Consider the following 12,008-nt stretch of genomic DNA (forward strand, 5'->3'; position numbering starts at 1 on the left):
GCTGGGGTAATGATTCCCTTCGCAGTTCCCACCAGGTGGGCTTCCTCAGATGGGGTCTCTGCTCCTCCTGCTGCCTTAGGTGTAGGGGTGGGATTGGTTCCCTGCTGTGGCCAACCCTGGGGTATGGTCCCTTTCCTTGTCCATCTCTACCTTGTTAAACTCGACCTACAACTTTGTAAACAGTCCTTTTATTCGACTCTCAATGACTCCATTTGAGCTTGTCATTCTTGTCTACTGGGACTCTCAGGTTTATTCACCTGTGAAATGGGAAAGTTGACCAAGTGGAGTTTCTGATAAGTCAACATTTCTAGTGTGGTTACTACTGGTCACTTTTGAAATCAGTGACTGATTCTGACAAAACCTGTTGCAATCTGAGTTGTGTAAAGATAAACTTCCTGCTCGATTTGCAGTTCTGTGTGCCTGTCCTGTTATCTGATAATGTTTGGACTATGAGCATCTCAGGTAACTTTTAAACCACCTTGATAAAAATTTTGTCCTGGGACTGAGGATAGGGTTGTTTTTGTGAATGAGATGTCTAGATTCCTGAGGTTTGGTATATACGTTAGAATTGAAATAAAGAGGGAGGCTTTCTTCCCTTAATTCTGTGGGTATTTTCCATTAGATCCTCTTACATTGAGCCAAAATCCACTCCTACCCCTCTTCTCCTGATGCCACCTTTGTGCATGAAGAACCACCCAAAATAAACCCGCACAGAGAGAAACAGAACAACAGAGGTTTGGGCTGACCTCCAAATCTTGTGCAGATTTCAGTGGTGAACCGAAGCTTGTTGGATCAATAAGCTTGAGATGAGCTCTCATAGGATCACAGAGGCTCAGGGTTAGGATGGATCTTAGAAGTCATCAGTTCCCTCCCCCATCAGATTGGTCATTGCCAGGCAGAGAATCTTCTCCAAGTCTTCCAAACCCTGCTTAAACAGCTAGAAGGACAGAGAACCAGAGCTGGGGAGTGCGTAGATCTTTAAAAAGATGGTCTGTTTGATCTTGGCTGGATTTAAGACATTGTTTCTGACAAAGAGCTTTTTAAATTTTTAATAGAAAATATGGAGTTTAGTTTAGCTCTATGACCTCTTTTCCATCTCTGCCACCACCCAGGTTTGTGACCTTTCCTGGGGCTCGTGTTCCTAAATGGAACACTTCAGGAGCTGTCTTGGATGCCAGAGTGAATCTCTTTCATTTGCTGTGCAATGCAACCTTTTCAGAATGCCATGGGGCACTTTGCACTTGTGGGTTAGACCAAGCTTATGGTAGAATCTTCATTTTTCTGACAGGGATAGAAGTATGACCTACTGGTAATACCAAGAGAATCTGATTTGCTCCTTTGGTAACTGGAATAGTGATTCCACTATGAGTAGTGCACTGGCCCTGTCACGTTGCCCCTGTGCCCGAGCACACTGGCATCATTGAGTGGATTTCGGGAACACCACCATATGGACCTCTTTAGCCTTCGCAGTGGCTGGGCAGAGAGTTGGTCACCTCTGTCTGGGAACTTTCCCTGATTGCACTATACAAATATGATCATTGTCTCCTGTGTACCAGGAGGAGATAAAGATTAGGATGTGTTATTCTCTTGCCCCTCCCCTTCCTCCTGCCCTCTCTCCCTCCAGACTGCTCTCTCTGCATATTGCTGATGCTCACATCATCATCACTGCTGACGTGTTCTGTTTCCTTGTGGTTTATAGATGATCACGATGCAGTCCTGAGGTTTAATGGGGCACCCACAGCCAACTTCCAACAAGATGTGGGCACGAAAACCACCATTCGCCTGATGAACTCTCAGGTAAAATTTCTTCTGTGCAGAAGTATAGTGAGAGAAGTTTCCTTCCTAACACAATCATGGACGGTGCTGAGTAGAGTGCAGTGGTCAGTACAGAGACTCTGCAGTTAGCTTGCCTGCCATCTAAACCAGCTTTGCCTCTCTTAGCTAAAAGATCATGCCTAAGTTACTCATGCCTCTGTTTACTCATCTGTAAAGAGGGGAGAATAATAGTACCTTCCTCACAGGGTTGTTGTGAGGAATACACGAGAAAATCCATAGGCTCTGAAGTAGAATGTATTTACTAGGAGCACATCAAAGCCACTGGCTTAATCAAGTCCCTTGCCCTTCCTACGTCCCGGATTCCTCATGGAGAAAGAGAAGACAGTGATTCCATGATGCAGCCTGGTACTGTGGTCATGGGAAAGCCCCTGTGGCATTAGCCTGCTTTACTGGAGGTGTCCAGTGTCCAGAGAAAGCCGAGTTCTGCTGTCGCTGTGGCCGCAGGTCACATCCAGAGTGTTGCCCGAGGGACAGCAGAGGATATCCAGGGAGAGAGAGGAGTGTCGTGAAAAGTAAATGAACAAATGCACGTGGGTGTGCTTTATATGCTGTAAAACCTTATCCAAGTATTATAAGACAGCATCACAGTGTAATTATGTGTAATACAGCATTACAATTCAGGTATTACCTCATGAATCCCCCTAGACTATTCATTTCCTGAAGTATTTCCAGGTAGCATATGCTGATTTCTCTATACTAATGGGAACTTGAGAAGTACTCTTGCCACAAAGTTCTGCTAATGGATTGAATTAGTGGAAAAAACTGGATTGCACATACATCAAAAATAGCATGATAGGGCTATAAACCCATCCACCTGACTCCCGACCACCAATGTTTGTTTTTTTTCTGAGTATACGTGTAAGCCTTGGGGGGTTTTATGTCAGTGTTTAGACTCTGTACACTTTCCTAGGGCTCGTGGGTGTGGATGGGGTCCTGGAAGTGACCCTAAGTGCCCTTTCAGCACCGTCCCAGCAGAATATGCATTTCTCTTCCCCTCTGCCAGGCCTCCACTTCCCTGTTTCTCTCAGCAATCCCTTCACTGCCTGACCTTCAGGAACTCACCATCTGGGCAGAAGCTGCTTCCTGCATGGCCTGCTTTCCATCTGAGGCCCACAGTCCTAGGAACCTTTTTATGATGGGACTTAACTCCTTTGCAAGAGGCCACCATCTTGTTTTCGATTCTTCTTCTAATACTTCTATTATTATTTGGATGATGATGTTGGATGTTGTCACTTTCTAACACTGTAACATCCTCCAGCAGCCTCTCTGTGCTTCTAATACCTGTTTCTGTTCAACCTTGTGTTTGGGGTTTTTTACATTACTTTTATGATAAGCTATAAGAGGGCAGGTTAAAAGAAATAGATTGGTCGGCAAGAAACTCTCTGGAGCAAGTGGCACTTGAGCTAGACTTTGAGAGATGGGCAGGATCTAGAGAAACAGTACTAGGAAGGCATCCAAACAGTGGGATTGGCAGGACAGAGCTGCACAGCAGACGAGGGGGCACTCAAACAGCCCTGGCAGGGTGGGGATGGGGTCTGGATTCGTGTTGCACCACAGAGGGACGTGAGGCTGGAGCTTCATGGCTGCTCAGACTCTGGCAAGTCTAGAAAATCAGGCAGAGGGGTTGGGATGAGCTTTCCCTTCTTTCTCCTGTCCCTTCTTGTGCTGCAGTCACAGAAACCTGGAGCTGGAGGGCTCCCCAGGGAATGCTAATGCCTAACTTCCGCTTCTGTATCAGATGGTACCTAAATACCCAGGAGAAAGGTTTATTTACCCTTGCTTCCTAACACAAACAGGGACGGTGCTGCGTAGAGCGCAGTGGTCAGTACGGAGACTGCAGCTAGCCTGACTGCCGTGGAGACCAGCTCTGCCTCTCTTAGCTAAGCGATCACGCCTAAGCTCCTTATGCCTCTGTAAAGAGGGGAGAATAACAGTACCTCCTCACAGGGTGGCGGTGAGGAAGAAGTGAGAAGATCCGCGCAAAGCATTTAGCGGCCGGCACTTACGCATACGCGTTACCTGCTCTGATATTTACGAGCGCGGAACTGAGGTGGGTGTGGAGGGTGCGCTGGTGAGCGAGACAGACCCAGCCCTGTTCTCGCGATACCATCCAACAGTCATACAGACAAATATAAAGTCACAACAGACAGCTACAAAGGAGAGGGTTAAGCTGCTCCCAGAGCCCATAGAGGGGCATCTTCCCTAGACAGGCAAGTCAGGAAGAAGTGAGGAGGTGAGTCTTCACTGCGCGCGAGGAGTAAGGGTAGACGGCGAGAAGTGCGGGAAGAGGCAGCAGCGTGGGTGAGGCCTGTGTGGAAGGGAGCTGGGACGCCCCAGGGCCCGGGAAGAGGTGAGTCTGGCTGGTGGGGATGTAGAGAGGGACGAGGCTGAGGGTGAGAAGGAGCCAGGCCACGGTGCTTGTTTTCTTCTCCGAGGCATGGCCAGACTTGCATTTTGTAAACCCCTCTGGCTTCCATCTGATCAGTGCAGTGGGGGCGGTGGATGGACAGACACACTTCGGGGGCTCTTGCACTCGTCTGGACTAGCAATGCTGGCAGTTGCGCCAGAGTGGAAACGAAGGTGACTGTGAGAAAAGAATGGATTTGAGAGCTACTCAGCGTGTGCGGTCACCAGGCTCTAGTGTGCGGGTGGGTGTGAGAGGTGAAGGGAGGGGGGCCACAGGTGCGCCTGGGTTTCTGGCTTGTGTAACTGGCCAGCTAGTCACTGAGACTGAAAGGAGTACTGGGAGATGATTTGGGTTGTGAGGGGTAGGGTCAGAGAGGGGCGGCAGGGATAAAAACTGTGGTTCTGCATATGGTTGGTCTGAGCTGCCTTTTACGTGTCTGTGAAGAGAGGTCCAGTAGGCGGTTATAGAGATGGGACTGGAGTTCGGTGGAAAGGTCTGGGCTGCAGATGAGGATTTGTGAATCGTCTCTATCTATGTGGCAGTGAAACAGTGGGACCAAATGAGGGCACTAGAGGGAGAGTAGAGAGAGGAAAAGTCCATGCAGGGGGTTTGGGTAATGAGAGCAGCGAGAAAGAGGTCAGAGCCATCAGACGCTGCTGAGAGGCCAATTTAGAAGAAGATCGAAAAGCATCGTTCTCTCCTTAGCAAAATGGAGGCCACCGTTGGCCTCAGTGACAGCCGTTGGGGAGAGCGGTGAAGCCAGAAGCCAGATTGGAGAGTGTGGAGGAGTGGGGAGGGAGGAAAATGTGGAGAGTTCTTGCAAGAAGGCTGGCTCCGGCAGGCAGAGAGAAATAGGGCAATAGCTGTAGAGAGTTGAGGGTTCCAGGGCCAGTTTTTGTTCTTTTCATTTTTTAGATTGCAGAGAATTGAGTATGTTTAAAAGTCAGTGGGAAGACAGTCACAAAAGGACAATCACTGTATGATTCCACTTATATGAGGTCCCTGGAGTGGTCAACCTCCTAGAGACAGGAAGTAGAATGGTGGTTACCAGGGCCTGGGAGGAAAGAGGAATAGTTGTTTAATGGATCTAGAGTTTCAGTTTCAGAAGATGAAAGAGTTCTAGAGATGGATGGTGGTGATGGTTGTATAACAGCATGAATGTACTTAATGCCACTGAACTGTACACTCAAAAATGGTTAAAAGAGTGCATTTTATGTTATACATATTTTGTCACACACACACACACAAATTTAATGAGGAGAAAACCAATTGATAGAGAAATTGAATATACTAAAAAGAGGAGATAATTAAGTCAGTGGTGGGAGTGGTGGATCCAAAGCCTAGTGGAGGATTAACCCCAGCAGGAGGGGTCAGAAGGGAAGAAGGATGCAGGGGGACTAGCTGGAGGCAGTCTCTAGTGGAAGGATGAAGGGGCTTCGATTTTCTCTGCAAAGTAGGGTACAGAGAAAAGGAGGCTTTTCGTAGGGAGGCTGAGGGGAAGAGAGGTTTCAGTAGAGGAGGTTTGAGCCAAGAAGGTTTGAAATTGTCATTGAGGAAAGAGTAAACCAGAGGAATGGAGTAGGGTCTCCAGGCCATGCTAGCCACTTTGAGGTTGGGGAGTGTGGATTCAGAGAGAAATCCAGCTCTGTTTGCTCAGGGGTGGTATGATCTGCAGATCAGTAGGAAACTGCAAGCAAGAGAGGGAGCACGGAGGAGGCCTGAAAATTCTCTCGGATTCGGGAGGCTACTCCCTTCTCGGGCATCTCTTCCAGGTGTTTAGTGAAGAACTAACCCTCAGTCCTCAAAGATTCTGAAACTTTAATTTCTAGCAATTGCTCTCCTGGGTATATATCCAAAGAAAACAAAAACGATGCTGAGAAAAGATACATGCACCCCAATGTTCACTGCAGTACTATTTACAATAGCCAAGACATGGAAGAAACCTAAGTGTCCATCAACAGATGAATGGATAAAAAAGATGTGGTACATATATACAATGGAATATTACTCAGCCATAAAAAAAGAATGAAATTTTGCCATTTGCAACAACATGGATGGACTTGGATGGTATTATGCTAAGTGAAATAAGTCAGAGAAAGATAAATATTGTATGATATCCCTTATATGTGGAAACTAAAAAATAAAACAAACTAGTGAATGTAACAACAACAACAACAAAAAAACAGACTCACAGATACAAAGAACAAACTAGTGGTTACCAGTGGGGAGGGGCAAGATAGGGGCAGGGGATTAAGGGGTAGAAAACTACTAGGTGCAAAATAAAAAGCTGCAAGGATATATTGTACAGCACAGGGAATATATTTTATAATAACTTTAAATGGAGTATAACCTTTAAACGTAGTCACTATATTGTGACTGAAACATATAATATTGTTCACCAACTATACCTCAATAAAAGAAAATAAAGCCAAGGTAAGGTTGCCTGGGAATTAAGAGACAGACCTTGATCAAATTTCTCCCTCAGTACTTACTGCATGAGTGACTTGAGCAAGTTGCCTTATCTTTCTGAGCCTCAGTTCCCTTATTTGTAAAGGGAAATAAGAGAAGTTACCCTGCTGGGTCTTTGTAGGCTCTAGTGAGATTACTGAGCGTGGAGCATGTCACTCAGAGGCCCACATGCTGAAGCAAAGGCTCTGTAAAGGGTGGCCGTCGTCACTAGTGCAGCATGAAGGCCTGCCTGTGTCTGCTGGGCAGTCACCGTGCCCTCCCATTTCCCAGGCAAGTGGGCATCTTGGCTCCCAGCAGGGCTGTCAGCCAGCTTGGGGCCGCTTCAGAGGTGTCCAGCAGAAGGGAGAAAATTAAAGGATAATTTTCAGGAAAATGTAAGCTCATGACTATCATACAGACAGTGTCTATTTTATTCATATGAGGAGGGAACCAGGCTGATGTTATAACCGGTTCAGAGGAAAAGTCAAAACAGTACAAAATTTGAATAAAGGAATGCAACTGTCTTTTGTCACGAGGTGGGCAGGAGGAAGAGGGAATTTAAGTGAAACTCTACTGGGCAAGGTTGAATAAGCGTGTCTGTAGTTCGCTACAACTTACGAAGCGCTGCAAAACAGCTCTCATAGGATTAGAATCTGGTGAAGAGGACGGGACTGCTGCAGACAATGCACAGTTTTCCACCGAGGTACAGCGTTTTCCCTGCACTTCTGGATGGCTGTGGTCCCTTTGCCGGGGCTGAGAGGGGGTGGCCGACTTCCCAGGGTGCCCAATCCACTCTCAGGAAAGCCCTTCCCATCCTCTTCAGGCACGCTGACCCTCCTTCCTCTCTTTCTGTAAGTGGCACTAAACATCAAGCCTGTAGCTTTAACACTGGTCACGGGCAGCCGCGTGACCTTGCTCCTTGTGATACTGACATGTGACTGATGCCCTTCTATTGTGGCCCTTTCTCATCTTGGTATCCTAGGAAGCTGGCAGTCTGTCTCCTCTATCTTTTGTCCCAGTTGGTTATCCCAGCTGTTTTGTGTCTGTTTCTGGGCAAACTGAGTCCCCACCATCGCACCCAGACAGCACCTGGCACCCCAAAGTTCCTGGGGGAATAGCTGTGGGTTTGGTAAATTGTGCCTTTGAGCAGCTCATTTTCCTCCCAGAGGGAGAGCTCCTCTGGACGGCAGCTGGGGCCAGTTTTGTTTGTTCAGCTCCCAGCCTCCTCACATGCAGAGGACAGCCTTTTGTGCATCTGGCCTGTGACAAAGCCATGGAAAACAAAGAGGTGGTTTCTTATTGAGAAGATGGCTTTTTAAAGAGAACGGTGTCATACCGTGAAGTTTCAGCAGCTCTACGCAGGCACGTATGTGCCAGGTGTTGTTATGAGATTCAATAGGGAAACCACATATAGCTAAATGTGGGTCTTTAAACAAATTCAATTGTGACTCTAAGTGTAAAGGTTTCGTGAGACTCAGCTGAGCCCCTGCTGGGCCCAGTGGCTTCCTTAGAAGCTCCTGTACAGGTTTGGGAAGAGAAAACCTACACCCTGTGCATAGTGGTACGTGCGCTGACTGGACTTCACCCAGGGCATGCCCAGATCACTCAATGGGGCTTATCTTGAGATATTAGCTGGTACCACTTACTAAATACTTCTGTTGTCTAAGGGCCATACCTGTCTTATAATATTTCATGACAACTCTATGAGGTGTGGTCACCAAACACCATTTTACATGGGGACACTAAGGTTCAAAGAGTTGAAGTGAGTTGCTCTGGGTAGCTCAGAAACTAAGCAATAGAGGTGGATTTGGATCTAGGTTTGTTTGCTGGCGGCACATTAACTCCCCTAAGCTTTCTTTAAGCTTTTCTAGGTCGCTGATATTTTTCAGAAACAGAGAAGGGGGCTCGACTTGATGATATTGGACACAGGATGCCTTCTTACTCCAAACCTCCGGGTCATAAGTGGTTTTCCACATGCCGGAGCTGCCCTTGGTCTTCTCTTCCTTGTGTAGCCCATCCATCTGGTGTGCAGCCAGCTACCTAGGTTCCATTCAGTCAATCGAATAAGCTCCCACAAGACCCTGCCTAGTATGGGGGAAGAGCAGGAGAATGCAATGCTCTCCTCCTCATAAGGGCTTCCATTTAGGTGAAGAGAAAAAGACACACCCCGCTCCCCAACATACACACACACAAAGCCAGTAAAGGTGCAGTGCAGAAGCAGAGTATATTCTTTTTGCATGAGTTTGACTATTTTAGATACCTCACATAAGTGGAATCATGCACTATTTGTCCTTCTGTGTCTGGTTTACTTCACTCAGTATAATGTCCTCCAGGTTCATCCATATTGTCATATTTGGTAGAATTTCCTTCTTTTTTGATGCTGAGTAATACTCTATAGAAACAGATTGTTGAATGGTGGTTGCCAGGGGCTGGGGTGAGGGACAGATGGGGAGTTGCTATTCAATGGGTATAAAGTTTCAATTGTGCAAGATAAATAAGTTCTTAGAGATCTGCTCTACCTTGTGCCTATAGTTAACAATACTATATTTTGCACTTAAAAATTTGTTAAGAGGGTAGATCTCATGTTAAGTGTTCTTACTGCAATGAAAAAAAGCAGGGTGTACTCCAGTGTGGGGCTGGTACCCAAGGCCTGGAAGTTTAGACCAGGCAAATCTTTGGCATGGAGTTCTTTCTGTGAGGGCATTACTGAATCTTGAAGGGAACATTCAAAACCTATATTTAGTTTGTGGAAAATAGCTATCTTTGAAATAACCTGCTATCTGACCTCACACCGCATTTCAGCTCAGTCACCATGCACAACCAGTGCTTACATCGGAATCTCACTCAATCATAAAATGTCTACACTTTGACGTCATTTGCTAGGAATGTTTGCATCTGTGTTCATGAGGGATATAGGTTTGTAATTTTCCTTTCTTGTTATGTCTGTCTGTATTTTTGATATCAGAGTAATGCTGTCATTGTAGAGTGAGCTGGGAATTGTTTGTCTAAAATTTTCTGGAAGGGTTTGTGTACAACTGGTGTTACTTTTGTCCTGAATGTTTGGTAGAGTTCACCAGTAAAGTCATCTGGGCCTAGAATTTACCTTGTGGGAAGGTTTTTAGCTACAAATTCATATTTCTTTAATAGATACAGGGTTATTCATGTTACTTGTTTCTTCTTGACTTCTTGAGCTTTGTTAGTCTATATCTTTCAAGAAATTTGTTCATTTCTTCTACGTTATTGACTTTGTTAGCATAAAGTTGTTCATAATATTTCCTCATTATCCTTCTAATATCTGTGGAATAAGATGTGATGTCTGACGTGACATGACATCCTTTAAGGTGATCCAAATGGTATTGGAAATCCCAGAGCCGGAAAGGACTTCGGAGATCAACTAGCCATTCATTCATTTCAGAATGAATTATTGATCACCTGCTGCGTGCCAGACTTTGTGAACAGGGCTAGAACTCAGCTGCCAACAACAGCAGCAAAACAGAAACCGACATGCTCCCTGCCCTTGTGAAGCCCAGGGTCTTGCCTGATTGTTTCATTTTACAAATGAGATAACTGAGGCCTGCGAGGAGAAGGTGAGCTGTACAGTTGCACAGAGGACAATGGCAGGCCCATGTACGCTGAAGCCTTCCTAACAGCCTCTCCAGGGCTCTTTCCTGGCTCTCTGGTGACACGTTCTAAGTCCATGTTTTCTCACTCCCATCATATAATTTATCCATCTCATTTATCGCCTAGCTCTCCCACTATGAGAGGAGGCATTTTTGGCCTGTTTTGTTCATTGATGACCAATGCCCAGGTGCCCAGGATAGTGCCCATTATGTAGTAGATGTGCAAGAAATATTTGTTGAATGAAGTATAGTCCAAAGAACCTCCTGCTCACTCAGTGGATTGCCTCCAAACTTCCTCGTTTTTTTTTGTTTTTTGAACTTTTTATTTGAAAATACTTGAAAACTTCCAGAAAAGTTGCAATAATATGACAAATACAAAGAATGCCTATATACCATTTATCCAGATTCACTTATTATTTTTTCATTTTACCCCATTGCTATATCATCTGGTCTATCCATCTTTCATAATATTTTTTTTTCATTTGAGAGTAAGTTGTGTACATTACAGACATCAAGCCCTAAATATCTGTTACAGACTGAACGTTTACAGCTCTCCCACAGATTTGTATGTTGAAGCCCTAACTATCCAATATGATAGTATTTGGAGGGAGGTGGGGCTTTTGGGAGAGAAATATGTTTAGATGAGTTCCTGAGGGTGGGGCCCCCATGACAAAGGGATTAGGATCCTTATAAGAAGAGGAAGAGAGACCAGAGCTCGCTTGCTCTCCGCCGTGTAAGGACACAGTGAGAAGGTGGCCATCTGCAAGCCAGGATGAGGGCCCTCACCAGGAACCAAATCTGCTGGCACCTTGACCTTGGACTTCCCAGCCTCCAGAACTACGAGAAATAAATATCTGTTGTTTAAGCTACCCAGTCTATGGTATTTTGTTATAGCAGCCTGAGCAGACTATGATTTTTTGGTACCGAGAAACAGAGTGCTGCTGTAACAAATACCTGGAAGCATGCGAGTGGCTTTGGAACTGGGTAACTGGTAGAAGCTGGAGGAGTTCTGAAGGGCATGCTAGAAATACAGACAGAGGGGAATCCTGGTGAGGACTCAGAAAGAAAAGAGGAGAGCTGGAGAGAACGCCTCTCTTTAGAGAAGACAAATAATCATGAACAGAACGCTGGCAGAAATATGGACGATAAAGGCCATTCTGGTGTGGGCTCTCAGATGGAAATAACATGAGGAACACGTTATTGACCAATGGAGAAAAAAGTGATCCTTGTTATAAAGTGGCAAAGAACTTGGCTGAACTGTGTTCTAACGTTTCGTGGAAGGTAGAACTTGTGAGTGAAGAAACTGGATATTTAGCTGAGGCAATTTTTAGAAATTGCCTTAGGGAAAGCATTGAAGGAGTGGCTTGGTTCCTCATGACTGCTTTTAGTAAAATGTGAGAGGAGAGAAATGAATTGAAGAAGGAATTGTTTAGCAAAAAGGAAACAGAACTTAAAGATTTGGAAAATTCTCAGCGTATCTAGATTGCAAAAAATGAGAAAGCTTGTTCTGAAAAAAACAGTAAGAGGATGGCCCAACAAGCATTTGATAAAAAGGTCAGTGTGGGAGTGAACCACAGACCTAATCAGCCACCCCAGCAGAAACACTGCTAGTGTGAACGGAACGAGCGTGGATACAGGGCAAAATGAAGGCAGGCTGTCAGACTTATTCTACAGGACCAAACTAGAGAGCTCTTTGC

General features: G+C 45.6%; 1 protein-coding gene across 6 annotated transcripts in view; it reads left to right on the forward strand.

Annotated features, from left to right (window-relative positions):
• Positions 1 to 12,008, forward strand: part of ST6GAL1 (ST6 beta-galactoside alpha-2,6-sialyltransferase 1) — a 137,221-nt gene that overhangs the window by 110,063 nt on the left and 15,150 nt on the right. For all 6 annotated transcript variants that reach the window (XM_082461536.1, XM_082461538.1, XM_082461535.1 and 3 more), the window contains one exon: positions 1,700 to 1,797. In XM_082461536.1, the coding sequence (XP_082317662.1) occupies positions 1,700 to 1,797 (98 nt within the window). The remainder of the gene's footprint in view (positions 1 to 1,699; positions 1,798 to 12,008) is intronic.

The sequence above is a fragment of the Balaenoptera physalus genome, assembly GCF_965194825.1.
Source record: "Balaenoptera physalus genome assembly, chromosome: 4".
Lineage (NCBI taxonomy): Eukaryota > Metazoa > Chordata > Mammalia > Artiodactyla > Balaenopteridae > Balaenoptera > Balaenoptera physalus.